Source organism: Amblyomma maculatum, chromosome 3, assembly GCF_055883805.1.
Source record: "Amblyomma maculatum isolate TAMU_Amacu chromosome 3, ASM5588380v1, whole genome shotgun sequence".
Lineage (NCBI taxonomy): Eukaryota > Metazoa > Arthropoda > Arachnida > Ixodida > Ixodidae > Amblyomma > Amblyomma maculatum.
In genome coordinates this window covers 181,182,464-181,201,147 of record NC_139346.1, presented here as the reverse complement: position 1 = coordinate 181,201,147, position 18,684 = coordinate 181,182,464, and the positions used below count along the sequence as shown (strand labels likewise).

The following is an 18,684-nucleotide window of genomic DNA, read 5'->3' as shown; positions in this document are numbered from 1 at the left end:
ATTTTTTTTCTTTAAAAACGTTCCTGTGTCTCACTCACTCCTTTGCTCACCCTTGCCCTCACTCCTTTAGTCCCGCACTTCACTTGTTCATTCGCTCGCTCGCTCGCTCACTCACTCACTCACTCACTCACTCACTCACTCACTCACTCACTCACTCACTCACTCACTCACTCACTCACTCACTCACTCACTCACTCACTCACTCACTCACTCACTCACTCACTCACTCACTCACTCACTCACTCACTCACTCACTCACTCACTCACGCTTACTACTACTGGGGACTTTGAGGTATTCTTGAGGGAAGGGAGGTTACTGGAGGCGGGTTATGCTGGCCTAAGTCGTAGCGGCACTCTTGGCGTCCAGGGGAAGGGGAGATGGGATGGGGTGGGGGGTGCAATCACGCTTATAGTGAGTTCTACTCCCCCACTTACCCATACGCCCCCGCACTCCCTCACTCACATTCAGTGACTCATTCACTCTCACTCACGCACTATGTGATTCGTTCACTCACTTGTATACTCACTCCCTTATTCACTGATTCCTCGTGGACAAATAAATCTGCAAAATGTAGACAACGTGCAACAGTGTAATACAGATTTTAAGGCCTTGGGGACCACCTTTTTTGATGTTAGGACAGACACAAAAATACTAGCATTCTGACATTTTATCAAATATGTTTTTATACCTCTCGTGCAGGCTGTAGTCCAAAAAGTATTCAACGGATTCACGAGGCTCCACAACACAAATACGGGGTTAAAATATATTCGAAATTCGGAACCTCAAATTCTAATCTCAGGAATGCGTAACCACTCGCTCAGAAGTTTTGCAAGCAAACGCGCTTCGATCTTTCTTTACACGTCAGATATGCAGAACAGTTCGGTTTGCAATGGGCTGTTATCCGCAATGGCTACGTTTCAACACGTTTCTTCGATATAACGAGACGCTGGTGTTGCCACGCAGGAAGCAAAAGTTAACAATGCTTATATATTAGATATTCTATGAATGATTAAGAAGCGTCTTGAGGTAACCAGATTACGCGGTGTTTCAGACTCACCTTACTTTTATTGTTAGAAGCGAAAGACGAAACCCGCACAATAAGAAAAAATTGAAATGGCCCCAAACAAGCGCTCGCTCCGTTTGCGCAACGCGTTTGTTGAAAATCGAAATTTTATAGGCGTGGCAAGTTATGGACACCATTCCACTGATAGCGCTGAAAAAAAAAAAGAAACAAAGAATAAAGGTGCGTGTAGCAACGCTGCTATTTGTACGCCCGCCATTGAACAGGCTCCTAAAAAGCTGCGGTCATTGTTTCGGGTTGCTGGAACTTGCACCCCAAAGCTTAGCGACTGAATCACCCTATTTTTCTTGGTACAAAGCAGAAGCCTATGATAGTGCATTTAGTAGTTCGGGTTGCTGGAACTTGCACCCCAAAGCTTAGCGACTGAATCACCCTATTTTTCTTGGTACAAAGCAGAAGCCTATAATAGTGCATGATAAAATGCGGCAATGTTGTAGGACTATAATTTTTCTATTTACAATATACTCTATTCTACTTACATTCTATTTATTTTTATTCTATTTACGTTCTATTTACATTCTAATTTTATTCTATTTACACTCTAAAACTTATAGCCTACGCACTCGGAAACAAAGCAGCGTGAGTGCTGCAATTGCCTAATGTCGCCGGCGTTGACCGATAATTATGTTGCGGTGACAGCCGAGGACGCAGTTTATCTGGTTGCACAATACACCTTCCTCTCCTCCCAACGCCGACCCTCTTTAAAGGTCTAAGTTGTGTAATTGATTTGGCTTTCACAATCATGTCACTGCCCTGCCCTCGGAGTGGCAGCGCTGGCTGCATTACGAAAGCTTCCCGTCAGCGTTTCACAAATCTTTTTCCCAGAAATGTCATTTTCACAGTATTCGTTCGACCAGAATGTTCTATAATGCCGGGGTTGCGTGTTCGAATCCCGCGAAGAAGAATTTGTGATTGCCGTAATGATTTAGCGCATGCTTGCTGCGACCTCTGTCCCCATGTACGGTTTTCCTTCGCGACATGGGAGCTTGGGGCGCCCTATTGTGAGTATCTAGAATCAAATTATACGTGCACAAAACATATGGAAAAAAAATATGTAAGTAACAAGATTTCGATTCAAACTTTTTTTTTTTAATTTAAAATGTTAGCTCAAACTACAGTCAACTGTTTTGAAATTATACGCAATGGGGTCTGCCTAGTGCATGCGAAGAAGACGAGAACAAAACGTCAGTTCAAATAAATCTGTAGTTCGAATTAAGCGAGTTCGTATAAACGAGATTTCACTGCAGAAGACTGACCACTGTGGAGACCACCGCGAACGTAAGATTACTGAGGGCGAAACTAAAAGTAAAAAAAAGCTCTCAGCATATAAGACAAAAAAAAAAAAGGGAGGGGGGGGGGGGAAGGCTCAAGCTCTGACTTAAGAAAAGAAGCGACAGCGCATTTAACACCACCGTTTCATTCCACGAATTCTTTCCATATATTATTTTTAGTTGATTTTTTAGGAAAAAGGAGGCGCAGTATCGTCTCACTTATCGATGGACGCGGATACTTACAATTAACGGTATGTAATCAGAGGTACACAAGTCATCGGTTTGAATTCCCTAGCCTCCAACTTGACTAACTGTTACGTCATAATTTTGATATAAAATAAAAGGAATGTTTGTTTTTTTTTGCACGTTTGACACGATGGTGGCAAGTTTTTACCTCAACAGTTCTGGGCCGCGGTGATGGCCTTTCGGCAACTATAAGACTGATATCGCGTAATATCTCCAGATATGTCAGCACGTCGTTTAATACTGAAGCAGAAAATGTTAGCCGCGATGCAGCCCCTGTTGGCCTTACGCGTATATAATCGGAGGAGGTTGGTGAAACGGCTCTTTATTGGACGAAGATGGCTCCAGCACACGCAGTGGCTGTGTTGCTCCTGAACTCTCGTAGTGGAAAGGACGCTTCAAGAATTGAAAACTACGTTGCTAGAGGTAGCATTTTCCAAAGCGTTATTTACTCATTAATGCAAGGAGACGCGATAATTCCAGCACTATTCATCGCTTGCTTAGAGGAAGTATTCAGAGAGCTGAATTGGGAATAGTTAAATATAAGATTTAATGAATAATACCTCGACAATTTGAGATTCTCTGACGACATTGCCTTGCTAAGTATCTTAGGTGGTGAACTGCGAAGGATGATTAGTGGCATAAAGAATAAAGCAAAACATAAGGCTAAAACCTAATACGAAAGCTGTAGTAATGTTTAACAGCCTCGGAATGGAACAGAAGTTTACAACAGGTAGCAAGGCGCTGTAAGTAGTACGCAAATACATCTACCTGGGACAGGTAGTGGCCGCAGATCTAAATTAGGAAAGGGAAATAACTAGAAGTAACATATTTGGCTGGAGTGCGTTCGTTAAGTACTATAGGTATCATATCATTAAGGACAGGCTACCAGTATCCTTCAAGAGGAACGTATATAACACTTATGTCTTACCAGTAACCACCTACCTATGGGGCAGAAACACGGATGCTAACGAAAAGAGGTCAACTCAAAATGAGGGCCACACGCAGAGCAATGGAACGGTACATGATATAGGTAACGTTAAGATACAAGAAAGGTACCAAATAGCTCAGGGGACAGATGCGAGTTAATGACGTTCTATTAGAAATCAAGAAGAAGAAATGGGCCTAGGCTGGGCATGAAAAGAAAGGTCAAAATAACCGAAGCCAACTGTAGCAGGGGCACCAGAATGTTAAGTGTGCAGATGAGATCAGGAAGATGGCGGGGATCAAATGGATACAGCTGCCACAGGACCGGGCTATTTATTTATTTATTTGACAATATTGTAAACCTGATTTCCAGGCTCATACAGGAGGCAGGTGGATGAATATGGGACAGGCATTTGCCCGGCAGTGGGTGCACATTCAGTCTAATGGCGGTGGTGGTGGTGGTGGCGGTGGTGATGATGCTGAAGATGATGATACAATTACGAAAGTTCAAACCCTACCTGTACCAAAAAGCCATCACGTAGCGTAGGGTTTTGAAAAAGGACAAACTACATCGCGCGCATAGAAAGCTCACACGGTTAAAAAAAAATTAGAGCACCGCAGAATCTACATTGGAGTAATGCGAAAGCACGGATGCTGCCGTTGGTTGCTTCTGGTTGCTTCTAGTAGCTTAATTCACTTCTTGTTTGCCCATTACGCATCATCCTTATACGCATCATCCGACATACCGTAAGGCTGCTCCCCGACTACTGCGATGAGCCGAGCCACAGCCCCATTTATCCTCCTAGCGTGACGTCACAAACAGAGAGCGCCCTTTCGCGGCTGCGACACAGCGCAGTGTATGAACTCGCCGCCACCATCCGATGGCGCGAGCTAGGGCCCCGTCTCTGATGATGATGATGATGATGATGATGATGATGATTAAACTTTAATTTCCAGCGACTTAGGAGGCCCCCTACTCCCCGCTCCTGGCACGCAGGCCTGAGGAACGGGAGCTGGAACATTCGCGACTAAGGACTGGCGAATATAGGTTATTCACGGCCTCAGCCGCCAGGCTGACGGCTTTTTGCTGGTCAGCGGGAACGTCACTTCGCAGCAGGGTTACCCAGGCTTCTCCTGCTGCGAAGCGACGTCCCCGCTGACCAGCAAAAAGCCGTCCGCGGGGATGTCGCTTCGCAGCAGGAGAAGCTTGCTCTCGGTCTGGCGTGACGTCACACGGTCCCGTGAAAATGGCGTGACGTCACCGCTGCGGGTCCTGTAAGGACTCACCACCACCATCCGATGGCGCGAGCTGGGGCCCCGTATCTCGGTGTGGCGTGACGTCACACGGTCACGTGAAAGGTCATGTATGGAGGCGCCATGACACGCCAAAGGCTCGAAGTGCTAGCAGTATTGCTTTCGCAATAAAACTATAAACCAAGGTGCGAGCCATCGCATAGCCGAGTAAAACACAGTGATTGCATAGCTGGTGTTCACGTTACTATTTCAGAAATTAAATGTCTTATGGTTGCAACTATTTGAAATAATAAGCTGTCTGTCGCAAAAAAAAAACAAAAAAAAACACCCTCCATGGTTTGATTACATTTTTTTTATTTCGAGGCTCAGTAAGGTTCAGTTGTCTACTGACAAAATATCACATGGAGAAGGAAACCGGCCGCATGCTTAAGGAATCGTTTATTGCCTTCCAGTTCACTACAATGTGGCATACGGGACTACATATTTACCGAAAAGTAGAGAAGCCGCCCAGAAAAAAACTATCACCGCATTCCAACGCACTTCGATAACTTCCCGCATTTCACGCATTCCGGGATTCGAGGAGCCAGTTTATAAGTTATAGCCATCTCGAGGGTGCCGTTCTCGACACCTTTAAAATATCGCCGCGTCAGCTTCCTGCCATCTCCGCATCAGACCGGGCTTCTTTCTCTTAAAGTGAACGAATCAGCGCCGAAAACATCACGACGCCGAGGCATCTGAATATTCCCAAGAAACAGAAACGCGAATAGAAGAATGAAAAACGTCCGAATAAAGGAAAACAATTTCCGGGCGGCCGCCCGGTCGTCCGATTTTAAGCATTTTGAACAGCACATAAACATTTTTTTTTTTGTTTTGCGTTGGGGTGAGAGGCTGAGTCAGGAAAGCGCTCGAATTCCATTTCCGCGATCATGAATTTATAATTTTTCGCATTCGCATACTAAGGCACCCTTGGTGATAGGGGAAGGCTGCTTCTGTCTAGTCGCCCCTTCCAACCAGAAGAAGACGGACTTCGAGGCTGCCATACAGGACTCCCACACAGAAACCAACGGTTGGGTTCGAGTGCCCTTGGGAAAGCGCAGGGGACGCACATCCTCCGAACTTGGCTTTTAGAAAAGCAAAGGAATAAATAGAGAGGCGGAGAAAAATAAAAATGCAGGACAACCTTTTGCGGAATCCACTTCCAAGCAACTTCTCTCTCCTCGCTCTCCTCTCGCCTGCTATCTCTCTCGTTTTTCCTCTTCACTCGACATCGGCTATTGCGTGCAGCATTCCGATGCAATTGCTACCCCCACAATCCCCGCACGCCGAGCTCGAGGACGATCGATGCGTACAATTGCTCCACTGATTCTAGGGTAACTCTTCACCTCGTTCTCAACAGTTTCCCATATTTTAGGAGGTCCTGGTACCTGCGATATTGTCAGACATGCCTGTGGTGCCACAGAGAACGAGAAGGAAAAGAAAATATGCCGCTGCGACTTCTTGCGAGGGCATGTGAATATCGAGGCCCGATTTCTTGCACGTACCGCAACCGTGGATGTACCGAGGCAGCACCCTCTCGCGAGTGGGGCTACTGCACAGAACACTTTCTATGCGATCTGGTCCTGCGCTCCTCTCGCCTTTCTCTCGGGTTTACGGCTTCTTTGCATTCCTCGCGCGCTTGAAGGAGAAGCATGCCTTGCACACAGAGGAAAAAAAAAATCAGGAATGGAAGAAACACGGAGACGACGAAACAGAAATACTGAAGACAAGAGAAAAATTGGAGCGTACGCACACTCTTAGGACGATGTTCGTGCGTCGTCGTAGTCATCGTAGTCGTCATTCTCTTCTTTCAGTGAGGAGGCATAGAAAGGGAGAGCGGCATGTGGCCGACGATACACACAGCTTGCGGGTGCTGGCATCACGCCGCATTGGTATTGCCGCCCGTACAACTGATCCTTTCTTCACTCAGTAATTTTCTCATTTATTTTCGTTTTTGATTCCTTATGCATTTCGTTCGCATCATTATGTTCTTTCATTATTTATCTCAGTTATTACGTTTATTTAATTATTTCATCATTTTATTCTTTCAGCAAATCTCAATTCATTTTTTATCTAGTGAAGAAGGTAAACGGAATCGTGTTTTTGACACTGGATAAAGCAATCTGCCATGAGCCCGTGCACATTCGCGCTAGCTGTCTTGTCCGTCGGTCCCACCGTATATTTTAGTTTCACTTTTATTCTTTCTGTCTTTCCTTCCTTCCATCTTTCATTCCTTCCTTCCCTCAATCTTTCATTCCTTCCTTCCCTCAATCTTTCATTCCTTCCTTCCCTCAATCTTTCTTTCTTTCTTTCTTTCTTTCTTTCTTTCTTTCTTTCTTTCTTTCTTTCTTTCTTTCTTTCTTTCTTTCTTTCTTTCCTTCCTTTCGTCCTTCCTTCTTTCACATCGTCAGTCCTTCCGTCCTTCCTTCTTTCACATCGTCTGTCCTTCCGTCCTTCCTTCTTTCACATCGTCTGTCCTTCCGTCCTTCCTTCTTTCACATCGTCTGTCCTTTCTTTCTTTCTTTCTTTCTTTCTTTCTTTCTTTCTTTCTTTCTTTCTTTCTTTCTTTCTTTCTTTCTTTCTTTCTTTCTTTCTTTCTTTCTTTCTTTCTTTCTTTCTTTCTTTCTTTCTTTCTTTCTTTCTTCTGTTGCTGCTGCTTCCACATAGAGCGACAACTACACGTGTGTTTTATTCTGATTTCGCTGAAATTAACCTTTTGCGTACGCTCGTTTCGCGCGTTTTGTTTCAAAACTCGCATCGGGGTGAAACGATAAGATGAGAAAGCTACCGCACAATGTAGGCTTTGAGCCTTTATACTGAACGCAAAATTTTATGACATCCACTAGTTGGTACGTTTGGAGCGCGCGGAAAGCGCGCATTTATGGTAATAACGCTCGAAACGACTGCGGCGTTTTGGATACAAATGGCGCTCGGCACTGACTAAATGGCCGTAACAGTTATACTAATGAGGCCATACAGAGCGGTCGTGAGCATTACTTACGGAGCGGACGATTAAGAATAACAATTATTGCGGAATTGTAGAGAAAAAAAAAAAACAATCTGGAAACTATCAAGTATTAACTGTTCCCGTTTTTTGTTTCTCTCCGGAATCACTGCTCCTGGAATGACTTTTCTTTTTTCAGTTGTCAAAATCGAGAATGGTCGCTGAATAGAAAAGGCGTGTTTAGTGTGGAAGGACAGCCGAAGCTGGAATAAAAGCGAGCTATATAACGTCATATTACATTTGAGCTTCATTAAATGCCATGGACGAAGTGACGCTGCTAATTTCGTTTTGACGTTAGTTCATTGCTTTCGTCCCTTAAATTCGAAACCTTAAGTTTCTTACTCGGGTATCCACCAGGCCCAATTAAATGGTGAAACGATGGCGTTCCTTGCCCAATGTTCCGGGCGTTGAAATGACAAAGCCATCTCTCACACTCCAAAAACCGTACATCCCAGCTCTCGTTATGGCTGGCAGAATTGCGCGGTGAAGCAGCCCTAGCGGATTCCAAACACATCTTAAGGCGGGAACTTATGCAAAATACTGGTTCTTTCAAACACTAATCACATGCTGCTCCAGCTAAATTCCCTGTTCACCGCGGTGCGCATGTTCACGAGCCATATGAGGCCAGTAAAACGTGCCGTGGCTTGTTCTGCAGAGGTGCTTGGGAATGAGCGTGCACTGCCAATGCAGTTAAGTAGATGCCGGGAATAGTTATTGTCATAACGTGGGAAGGACAAATTAACGCATTTTTTCTTGTCTACCAACCAATATCCTGAAAAGAAACAAAGAAAGAAAGAAAGAAATAAGTAGAAGAAATAGAGGGAAGAAGAGGATGTGGAAGAAGAAGCAGATTAGTAAGAGTAGGAGGTAGAAGAATAAGAATAAGACCCACCATACTTGGGTACAGCCACAGGTCTGTTTTTACCGCCATTGAAAACTTCTGGATAGGGTCTGAGCGTCTGCCTTACTAAAATAGCTTTCTTTTGTTTTTAAATAATTGGCTACCCGTCTCACTGTGCTCACTTCCTGTGTGCGTTATATATTGATGTTCGTTTCTTTCCTTTTTATTTTATTTCGGTCTTTCATCTCTTCGTTTCTTTTTCCCTTTCTTAACATTTTTTTTTTTTGGCGATGTAATTATACATTTCAAATAAATGTCTCTGAACTACAATTCTTGGTCGATTCCCCTGTGTGGGTATGTGCCATCAGTTTAGAGGACAACAATAAGAACAGGACGTAGGAAAAGTAGCAGAAATCCAAAGGAGGAGGAAGAGAGCAAGAAAAAAAATAAGGATTGAATGCAGGAAGGAGAGAAGGAAAGGAAGTACTACCGAGTTTAAACAAAATCTAATAAATATAACCACGAACCCATGGCCAAACAAAAATGTCACATTTTTATTTCCCACGCCAACGCGCAACATATCTGGCTTACACAGGTTGCGTAACTAGAAAGAAGCCGCACGACTTGCAGGTTGCTAGACTGTCGTCAGAAACGTTTTCAGTCATGCTTAGGTTAATCTTTCAGAATTTAAATGAGTAAATAGACCAAATTTTAGTTATGTGTTCTGTCTTTCAAATGATGCGCAGCACATTACAAGATATGAACAGTCATGTGGAGTTCGTGAGAAAGCGATAAATAGTTTATATTTAATTCTCTTCTCTCACGCAGGTTCGGTTCCCGCTTAAACCAGGGAACGACGGATGTTATATCACAGAGAAGTTGAAGTGACTTTGATCCGCACCAACTTTTGCACAACGCTGCCCACAAGGTGGAATCACAAAAATATGAATATCAGCGGTTATAGGGCGTTTCGTTTTCACAACTCACGTGGTCCGAAGTAGTCTAACCAAAACTGCACGAAAAAAAAACAAACAAACATAAATTTTAAATTCAGCAAGCGTAGGCGAATTCCACATCGCTACTCACGTACACTACTGTGTTCAGCACAATTTCAAAGAAAAAAACACGCATCTAAAATTCTGACCTCTCTATTCCTTTAACGTTAATAAATGTTCCCAGCTCGTGTAGCAGGGTCGCTGTTTTCTTTCGTGGACATCCTTGCTGCCAATTTTCCCTCTTTTTGAAGTTTGCTTGTAACCTGAAAGGCCACCGAGCCGTCCTGGAGTTACTGTTATCGCGCTCGGCATTTTGCTACACTGAGTTTTTTGACATTTCAGGCGCCTTGTCCACAACGTTTGCTGATACTGAATGCAACCGAGAGCAACGATAGTCTGTTCTTTGCAGACCCTCGAGCCTAGTTTTCTTCGGGAGGTACACGTTCGCCCAAATAAACAGTTTCGAATTTGACGCAAGCTGGCGCCCAACAACTGGTATTGCAGAACTTCATTCCCTTATAGACTTCCAGACCCCCCCCCCCCCCCCCCCTCCCCCCCCGCCGTGACGTTCCGTAAGTCACTGCTCATTGCTATGTCCTCCAGAGAAAGAAAAGAATAAAAAAAATGAAGGGGGGCGGGCCGGGGCGAAGAAGCTTCGCCTTTAAGGGTATTACCACAGCGTTAATGGCTTCCTCCTGCGGATACTTTGGCGCATCCTTGTTCGCGCATATGCAACCGTTTAATTTTTGCTTTTGGTATATCTCGCACATATTAATTAGCACGCAGGCGTAAGCAACCCTGACATGTGAAAGGCTACCAGACATAAATAACTACAATGGCCCGCTTTAATCAGGCCGTACGGACGTGCGTGTCCTATGAGTAGCGTGTATTGCTCTAGCTCGCCCGAGAGTTCTGAAATGTTTGATTCCCATGTCACACTCCCATCTCAAATAAGCAGCCCAAAATAGCGGCGCCTGTAATGTCACGTGTCCCGTGACGTCACGCAACTCGCTGACCAATCAGTCCCCGGCGATATCACATACCAACCATATCACCTGCCAGAGCAAGGCCCGTGAGTTTTAGCTCACGATGCAGTCAACGCCGGATTTTATGTAGAATGGAGTGTTTAATGCTATCGCTTCAAAACAATGAAGGTGAAGTGGATGCTTTTCCGTTAGATCGTCAAGGTTTGGCACATGGCGGCGGCAGTACTCACATTGAGCCTGTAGATGACCAGGTAGAAGCCCGAGAAAAGCAGCACCGTGGACAGGTAGGTCTGCGCCATGAGGAATCCGCTCACTGCCCGGAACTTGATCAGCTGGCGGGTAAGCGTCCCTGCGGAAGTTTCAGAGGGCGGCGTCATTGGGGGGACGGCTACGGGGGAGGTCGCTTAGTCATGTTTGGTTTATTCTTACAGGAGAAGAAAAACGAGGCAACTGTCTCCCTCTGTGTTTATAAGCAGACTCGCCTAATGCGGTGTTTACATGGGCCCGACAGGAGTGGGTTGAGTTGAGTTATCGGGTCGAAAACCGGTAACCGGGTTCATGTAAACTCCGTTGGGTCGGGTCGAGAAGACGACAGGTCGAGTCCAGTCAACTCCCGCGCAGGGGTTGGGTTGGCTGGACTCTTACCCGCTGCAGGAAGCATGTAAACGCTGTCCGGTTGTGTCGGGGCACAGTGAGAGAGAAGAACAGTACAAAAAACGCTAACGACGAGCGGGAAAAAAAAAAAAACGGAATCGGGTGCCGTCTGCTAGTTATTCGCTTCGACGTGAGGTGCCGCCGTAATCGCCGCTCATCTACGCTCATCCAGAGCCGGTTCTGCACTTGTCGGGTAGGGTTCATGTAAACCCGGTAGGGTCGAGTCCACTCAACTCAACTCCCCAACTCGACCCTCTGCTGTCGGGTCCATGTAAACAGGGCTTATGGAGGGATCCGTGATTACCAAGTAGTTGAGAGGGCTCTGCCATGCGATCAAGGACCGTTATGAGAGGTTGACAAAATTTAACCCCTTTAAATGCCAGGTATCGCACAGGTCAGTTATTTTAGAATGCGCGTGCGCCGTAGTGTATGAAATTACACTATCATGCACCAAAGTATATATAGGGCAAACCGGAAGATGCATAAATATTCGTTTGCGAGAACATCTGAGATCCCTCTCTGATACTAACTACTCCCATTTGAAAGGTTACTGGCGTAAGTGCGAAAAAGGCGAAAAGAAAAAGAAAAACAACTGCCGTCATTTAGTTGCGAACACTAAGTTTTTATTTAGACGCCGGGATAAAGCAACAAGATAGCTGATGGAGGCCTACCTGATCCGAAAAAAGACAGTCGCGATGTATAAGCCAGCCCTCGGTTATATTGGTTACGGTCCCCGACAGTCTATAATATTATCTTTAATTTTCAAGGGAAAGGAGAGGAAAATATTTTTAGAAATTTATCATCCAGTGATTGTGACTTTGTTTTGACCCCTTGTAATCTGCTTCACGCAAGTGCTATAGGCTTCTCGTTATCACTTGAAAGACTCTTATAGAAATGTGTTTCTTTCCAATAAAATTTAGTTGCGAGTCATCGCACGTCTGTCCGTATTCTTCTTTGTGTCTTTGTCTTTTTGCGCTGTACCTTTCCAATCTTTACAGCGAGGGGCGGGCTGATGAGGTGCAAGGTGCCGAAAGAAGCCCCGAAGAAAGGAAAGGAGGGCTGAAACACACCTCGAGCGAAGGTTTCAAGCGGCAGAAAAAGTAGAGGTAGCAATAACTGCAAAGTTAGTTGGTGCAAGGGAGGCGGTGTGAAGAAATGGATATATGGGCGAAGTGAGACGTCGTCTTGTTAAGTGGGGGAACATATAAATTTGAACTCTGCACCTCTTGAGGTTCTTTAACATGCACTGATATCACACAGCACACGGGCGCCGGCGCCTTGCTTTTCGCCTCTATCGAAAGGCGGCCGCCGCGGCTTGGATTCGATCCTGCATTCTAGCGTATACAACAGTCGAGCGCCCTAACCATTGCGCCACCCCGGCGGGACTCCGATAAATATAGGAAGCGAGTTAAGAAAGACTCAACCTTGCCTTACAGACTGCTGGGTGAGGAGATTTCTATCATTAGATACCACCGCAGCCGTCTGATACCACATTCACTTGAATTCCAGCCAACGGCATTTCACAAATACTTCCTAATCAGCTTGGGAGATATTATATTACTGTCTGTGTTGATAAGGGAGGAATGTGGTGAGCTGCCTGAGCTTCCCTGCGACCCTTATTCACACAAGGGGCCATATGACGGGGTAGAGGGGCGAAGCGCATGTTGGAGGGAAGGGGTGCAGATGATTCTTCGATAGGCAGGTTGATAGGAGACAGATTTGCTTTCTCTAGGAGCCAGCGACCCTGCAAAGTGCCAGACAGTCGAGCCAGCTGCCTGTCTCTGTGGAGAACGAGTAATGTGGGGAGGGGAAGAAAAAGGCCTGTGTCGTAGAGCCTCTTGTTTGAAGTGTGTACAGGGAGGTTAAGGGATGCTTTATATAGGCTGTTGAGCGCTGATGAAGCTTTTATAGTTTGCTGTTGTGTGAGTTCAAAATAAGGAAGAGCGTATAAAATTTTGCTTAGTGCTAGTGCGTGTACTAACTGACTGACTTGTTTTTCTTGCAATCCTGCTTGGCGTTTAACAACACGCCTTACCAGGTGAGTAACGGAGCGGCACGTGCTAATTGCTGAATTGACACTTAATTGATTGGACCTTTCATGAATATTGATGCCTAGAATTCTGCATGAAGAAACCTGTGGGATAGGATGGTTTGCTAAATGAAGATATATGTGATGATTGACGGATCTCTGATAGCGGGTACGCGATAAGAGGAGGAGCTATGACTTTTCTGGTGCTGGCTGGAGCCCAGCAGAAGTCAGAAACTGGGATATAATATCGAGGCCTTGTTGAAGTGTTGCCTCGACCTCCCCTGGGGAGCCTTGTGTCATCGGCACAGATGGAAGACCAGCTTGCCTTGGTAAACCAGGCGAAGGATATGTTGAGTGCTTAATTTGCGCTCTTAAATAAAGTGTTTTTCTCTATTTCTCTCTCCTAATCAGTTTAGACCCGAGCGTGTGGCTCTGCCAACGCTATAGCTCCACCACCTGGCAAGTGGTGTGCTGGAGAGATGCGTAGAGCGTTCTACGGCGTGATGGTTACGACTATGTGACGGAACTGAAATCCAGCTGCAGCTTTATACGTCAATATCTTCGTAACAGCAACCAATTCACCGAATCTTCCAGCGGCGCTAGAGTGCGGCGTGAGCAGAACAAGTCTCACAGCTAACCACAAATGTTCTCGGATCAAGGAATTCACGCATAAAGAAAAACGTGAAATTCCTCGCCGTCTGCAAGCGGGAACAATGCATTATGTAGTGCGTTGTGCAGGTTGCAGAGGGAAGTAGGAGGCACACCCTTCAGTTTGTGGCAGCATACTGTGATTGCGCAATGACGCGCATTTATTACGTGTTCTGAAATATTCTTCGAGCACTTGTCGCTGGCAACAAAGGCAGCTAGAGAAAGAATGACGTTTGCGGGACACCACAAAGAAGCCGTCGTTATGCTGCAGGAGCTGAAGTAAAGTAGTTGAATGGTAAAATGATCAATAAATATGCAGTGACGACGAATTAATATTCAGCCGGACCCATGGTGATTTTTCACACAGCAAATTTTTTTCCATGTATGCATGTATGCATGTACGTATGTACGTATGTACGTATGTACATATGTACGTATGTACGTATGTATGCATGTATGTATGCATGTACGTATGTACGTATGTATGCATGTATGTATGCATGTATGTATGCATGTATGTATGCATGTATGTATGCATGTATGTATGCATGTATGTATGTACGTATGTACGTATGTATGTACGTATGCATGTACGTATGTATGTATGTATGTACGTATGTACGTATGTATGTATGCATGCATGTACGTATGTACGTATGTACGTACGTATGTATGTATGTATGTATGTATGTATGTATGTATGTATGTATGTATGTATGTATGTATGTATGTATGTATGTATGTATGTATGTATGTATGTATGTATGTATGTATGTATGTATGCATGCATGTATGCATGTATGCATGCATGTATGTATGCATGTATGCGTGTATGTATGCGTGTATGTATGCGTGTATGTATGCGTGTATGTATGCGTGTATGTATGCGTGTATGTACGTACGTACGTACGTGTGTGTATGTATGTATGTATGTGTATGTGTATGTATGTATGTGTGTGTATGTGTGTATGTATGTATGTGTGTGTGTGTGTGTGTGTATGTATGTATGTATGTATGTATGTATGTATGTATGTATGTATGTATGTATGTATGTATGTATGTATGTATGTATGTATGTATGTATGTATGTATGTATGTATGTATGTATGTATGTATGTATGTATGTATGTATGTATGTATGTATGTATGCACGTACTGTTACGTTTCGCCACCGACAAGTGGGACAGCTGACGCGGCCACCGCATAGCAACAGGCAGAACCGCGAGCGGATCGGCCATTTCGGCGCCGTTCATTGGCCGCCCAACGCTTCCTCCCGCGGGCAAGTCTCGACGTGATCCTGCCACGCTCCAAATGTGTGTGCGTGCGTATGTGTGCAAACGCCGGCCAAGCCTGGAGCTCGAGGGAGAGTGTGTCGCCCTCGCCCGTCTGCAGGAGGTGGAGGAGATGCGGTCGGACCATCTGCGATTGAGTCATCCCGTCTTGTCCAAACATGTTTGGCTCTCCCTTCCCTTTGAGGGCTTCCCCCTTTCCCTGTGAACTGGCAAGCATATAAAAAGCAACGGCAGACTTCTGCACTCGGCAGTGGCGGTGTCGACACCGTCGGCAGTCAACCGGCCTGTGCACTCCCCCCTTCCTCTTCCTAACAACCACCACCACCACCACCACCACCACCCCCTGCGACAGAGACTACTTTGACGCGCCGTTGACACGACGCTAGACACCAGCTGTGTGAGAGTGTCTGTATTCTCTCCGGGTCAGCTTCTCTGCCCGTTCCTTTATGATGTTGTAGTAAAGGTTGTTTCGTTATAAGACGCCTGGGACCGTTGACGCCGTCCGCCGGGCCACGGAGCCGCCAGGCCAACGCTACCGAGGGGCCGCGCGCCGCATGTAATAACTGCTGGCAGCGGTACGATAACCAGGCGCACGCGACCCAGAACCTAATAGTACGCATGTCTCGGAAAAATTCACACCATATCGAATAGTAGCCAACGAGCGATGGGCCGCTGCACTTCTAACCATAAAACACTTTTTGTGGTTTTGCGTTCAAGGCTCTTGTTATCGCTGAGCTAAATTTTATGTAGAAAAAAAAAAGAAAGCCCAGGTGAAAAAAGTAAGAGGTGGACAAAGAAATTGGCGAAGAAACGTATCTATAATAAAATAATGCTGGCTTCAGAAAAAGTAACCGATTACGCACAAATAAAAGAAAATCACGTTGAACATTACTGACTGGCATAAATTGCCGAAAAGATAAGTATTGAGCTTCGAAGCAAGTGTTTCAAACATGCCCACTAGCTTTACGCACGGGAACAGGGTTTTTTTTTTTTTATGCGTAGAATATAGTCAGTGAAAAACGCGATGGTCCGAAATGGGGCACAGGTGATGCAGTGTGCCATTCGCTTATCAAATTTTTGAGGTCGTCATTGGGAACCCCCTCTTCTAAAACGCTGCGATGAACTTGCACTTTATAGCGCTTGGGTCGCAGTCGTAGCCACGTATTTCCAGAGGCCTCTCGTAGCGGCTGTCCCCACGGGGCAAGGGTTGTGCGGAAGGAGATCACGTGTCCATCTGAACAGGAGCTTCGGCCCACTTCACGACTCCCTCCTTCAAATTTTGGAGCCTCTTCAGCAGAGTCTCGTACTGAAAAATTCCCCGCCAGTCGCCATAGGGATCGGTCATATCGGAACCCGTTAGGTGCAAGTGCGCATTAACAGCAGCCTCGTATTTGTCGTAGAAACCGGGAAACCAAAGCAAGACCTGATCCCTCAGAGACGCTGGCATCGACGACGTGCCTCGAAGACACGCTTCAGCCTGGTTGCACACGGCCACCCGAATGGTCTCGTGCAGAATGATGGCGTCGTAGCGGGACACTTTGTGCGACTGGTTCTGCATTTCGTAACCGGGCTCGTCACGGTAGGGGCTTCTGGTCATCAGAGTCTGCAAGGAGAGCAAGACGCCGCCCAAGCCGTAGTCGGCGCTCCAGACAGGACCGGGACCGGTCCCCAGGATGCTGAGACAGATCTTGCCGTTCTCTTCGAGGTTCGGACTGAACTTGACCCGGCCGGCGTCCGTGGTCATGAGGCGCGCTCGCGGTGGGCTCACGGGGTAGTCCGGAGGGCACTTGAGCAGGAAGTAGAAGAAACCGCCCTCGTACGGCGTGCCTGATGGGCCGACGACCAGGGCGTGGATCTTGGTCACGTCTTGCTCGTCTGGGGTGACGAACGCGCCAGCCACGGGATACGCTTCGAGGTGCGCGATGTCACGCTTAACCCTTCGCAGGCACTGCTCGGTTGGTTCCTCGTTGTCAATGGCCGTGGGGTCCCAGGAGGCCCGGTTGTTGGCTGCCTGCTGGCCCAGTGAAGCCCGACTAGACTCGTGGCTCGACATAATGCGAAATTTTCGTTTGGCCAGTACATCCGCTTAGTGAATGAATTTAGTTGGCATCAGCCTAATCAATGAAACCTAATCGCCGCCATTACTACATCCTCTTTCTCTTCTACTGGTCGATATTCAAGGCACGTGAAATGGCCCTCCGAGAAGAGAAAAAGAAATATATAAGGCAGGAAAGTGAAGCTTAATTTCGGTAGCTCACTGCGCTACCGGCGCTGACAGCGTAATTTGTTTTTGTTTAAATACGTGTTTTTATTCCAGATATTATTTTAAGTTTTGTTTTCAGCAGTTCAATGCCTCAGCTCCACGGAGCAAGCTTTTTGGGAACCAGGCGCAGAAAACAGTACCATCATATAGGACAGCATAAACAAACGCGCCCACGTGCAGATGATTTTTCAAAAATGAACTAGAAGTTTGTAGTTCATAAGTAGTTTTACAAACAGTGCTACACAGAAGGCACTCGTTTAGAATACAGAATTTTTCTCGCGAACTTGCAATGACATGTACAAGCTAAGTTAACGTGCGTTTCAAAGATCATTTGTGCATATCAGGTTTAAATTCGACAGACAGCTTTCAAACCACGAGCAGTCACCTTTAGCTTGAACCCGGTTTACGCAATTATACCGTTGATACAGAGCTACTGAATTCTAGTGAATTGCATTATAATGAATTTTGCACCTACAAGAATGTCAGTGCTATGACGCTTTTCTTGTTCTTTTTTTATGCCCCGTATAGCCCTTGTTCACATCACGCTACTTCACGCTGGAAAAGCCTGTCCAAACCGGCAGAGTGGCAAGCATTTCTAACTTGACAGGAACAAACTAATCAATCGTCAATGCTCTATCCGAATGCAACGGCTAAGCTCTCTCAAAGAAGCATCGCGGAAGTTTTGAACCTGCATTGCTGCAGTGGGGAGCCCTGTTGCAGATGGGCCAAAAGCGCGGTAGTCTTCAAAGAGAAGGGACTCATGCCCTCGAGCCCAAAGCAGGGGAGATCTTTGAAAAGTCAGTAAGCATCAAACCGAGTTAATCAGGGATCTCCTTCGCGAGACCGACTAATGAGGTGCTATCGTTATCTCGCCACTTCTCAGCCCCAGATCAGCTCACCGCTGTGCCAGTCCCAAACATACAGTCCTTGATAGCGCTCGCTTCGCCGGCCAAATCCTCGCGATGGTCGGGAAGCTAAGCGAGTTCTGCGAGCCAGGAGGAAAGGCGGCGTTGATTAATGAGCAGCTTCCTCGGGCAGTCACGCCGTGCAAGTCTGAAAAGCCGACGCTGTTGGGCGCCTACGATTCGCGCTCGGGCGCTTTGCAGGGTCGCGCAACGCGTGCTACACATCCTGGGAGTTTGGTAACTGGCTGCAAATA

The 18,684-nt window shown here is 46.1% G+C and overlaps 1 protein-coding gene and 1 pseudogene across 3 annotated transcripts in view; both read right to left on the bottom strand.

Annotated features, from left to right (window-relative positions):
- LOC146197094 (uncharacterized) overlaps window positions 1–18,684 on the bottom strand; it is a 200,701-nt gene that overhangs the window by 21,823 nt on the left and 160,194 nt on the right. For all 3 annotated transcript variants that reach the window (XM_084598839.1, XM_084598837.1, XM_084598838.1), the window contains exon 6: window positions 10,870–10,988. In XM_084598839.1, the coding sequence (XP_084454965.1) occupies window positions 10,870–10,988 (119 nt within the window). The remainder of the gene's footprint in view (window positions 1–10,869; window positions 10,989–18,684) is intronic.
- LOC146197095 (ubiquitin-conjugating enzyme E2 Z pseudogene) lies at window positions 16,485–17,315 on the bottom strand (annotated as a pseudogene).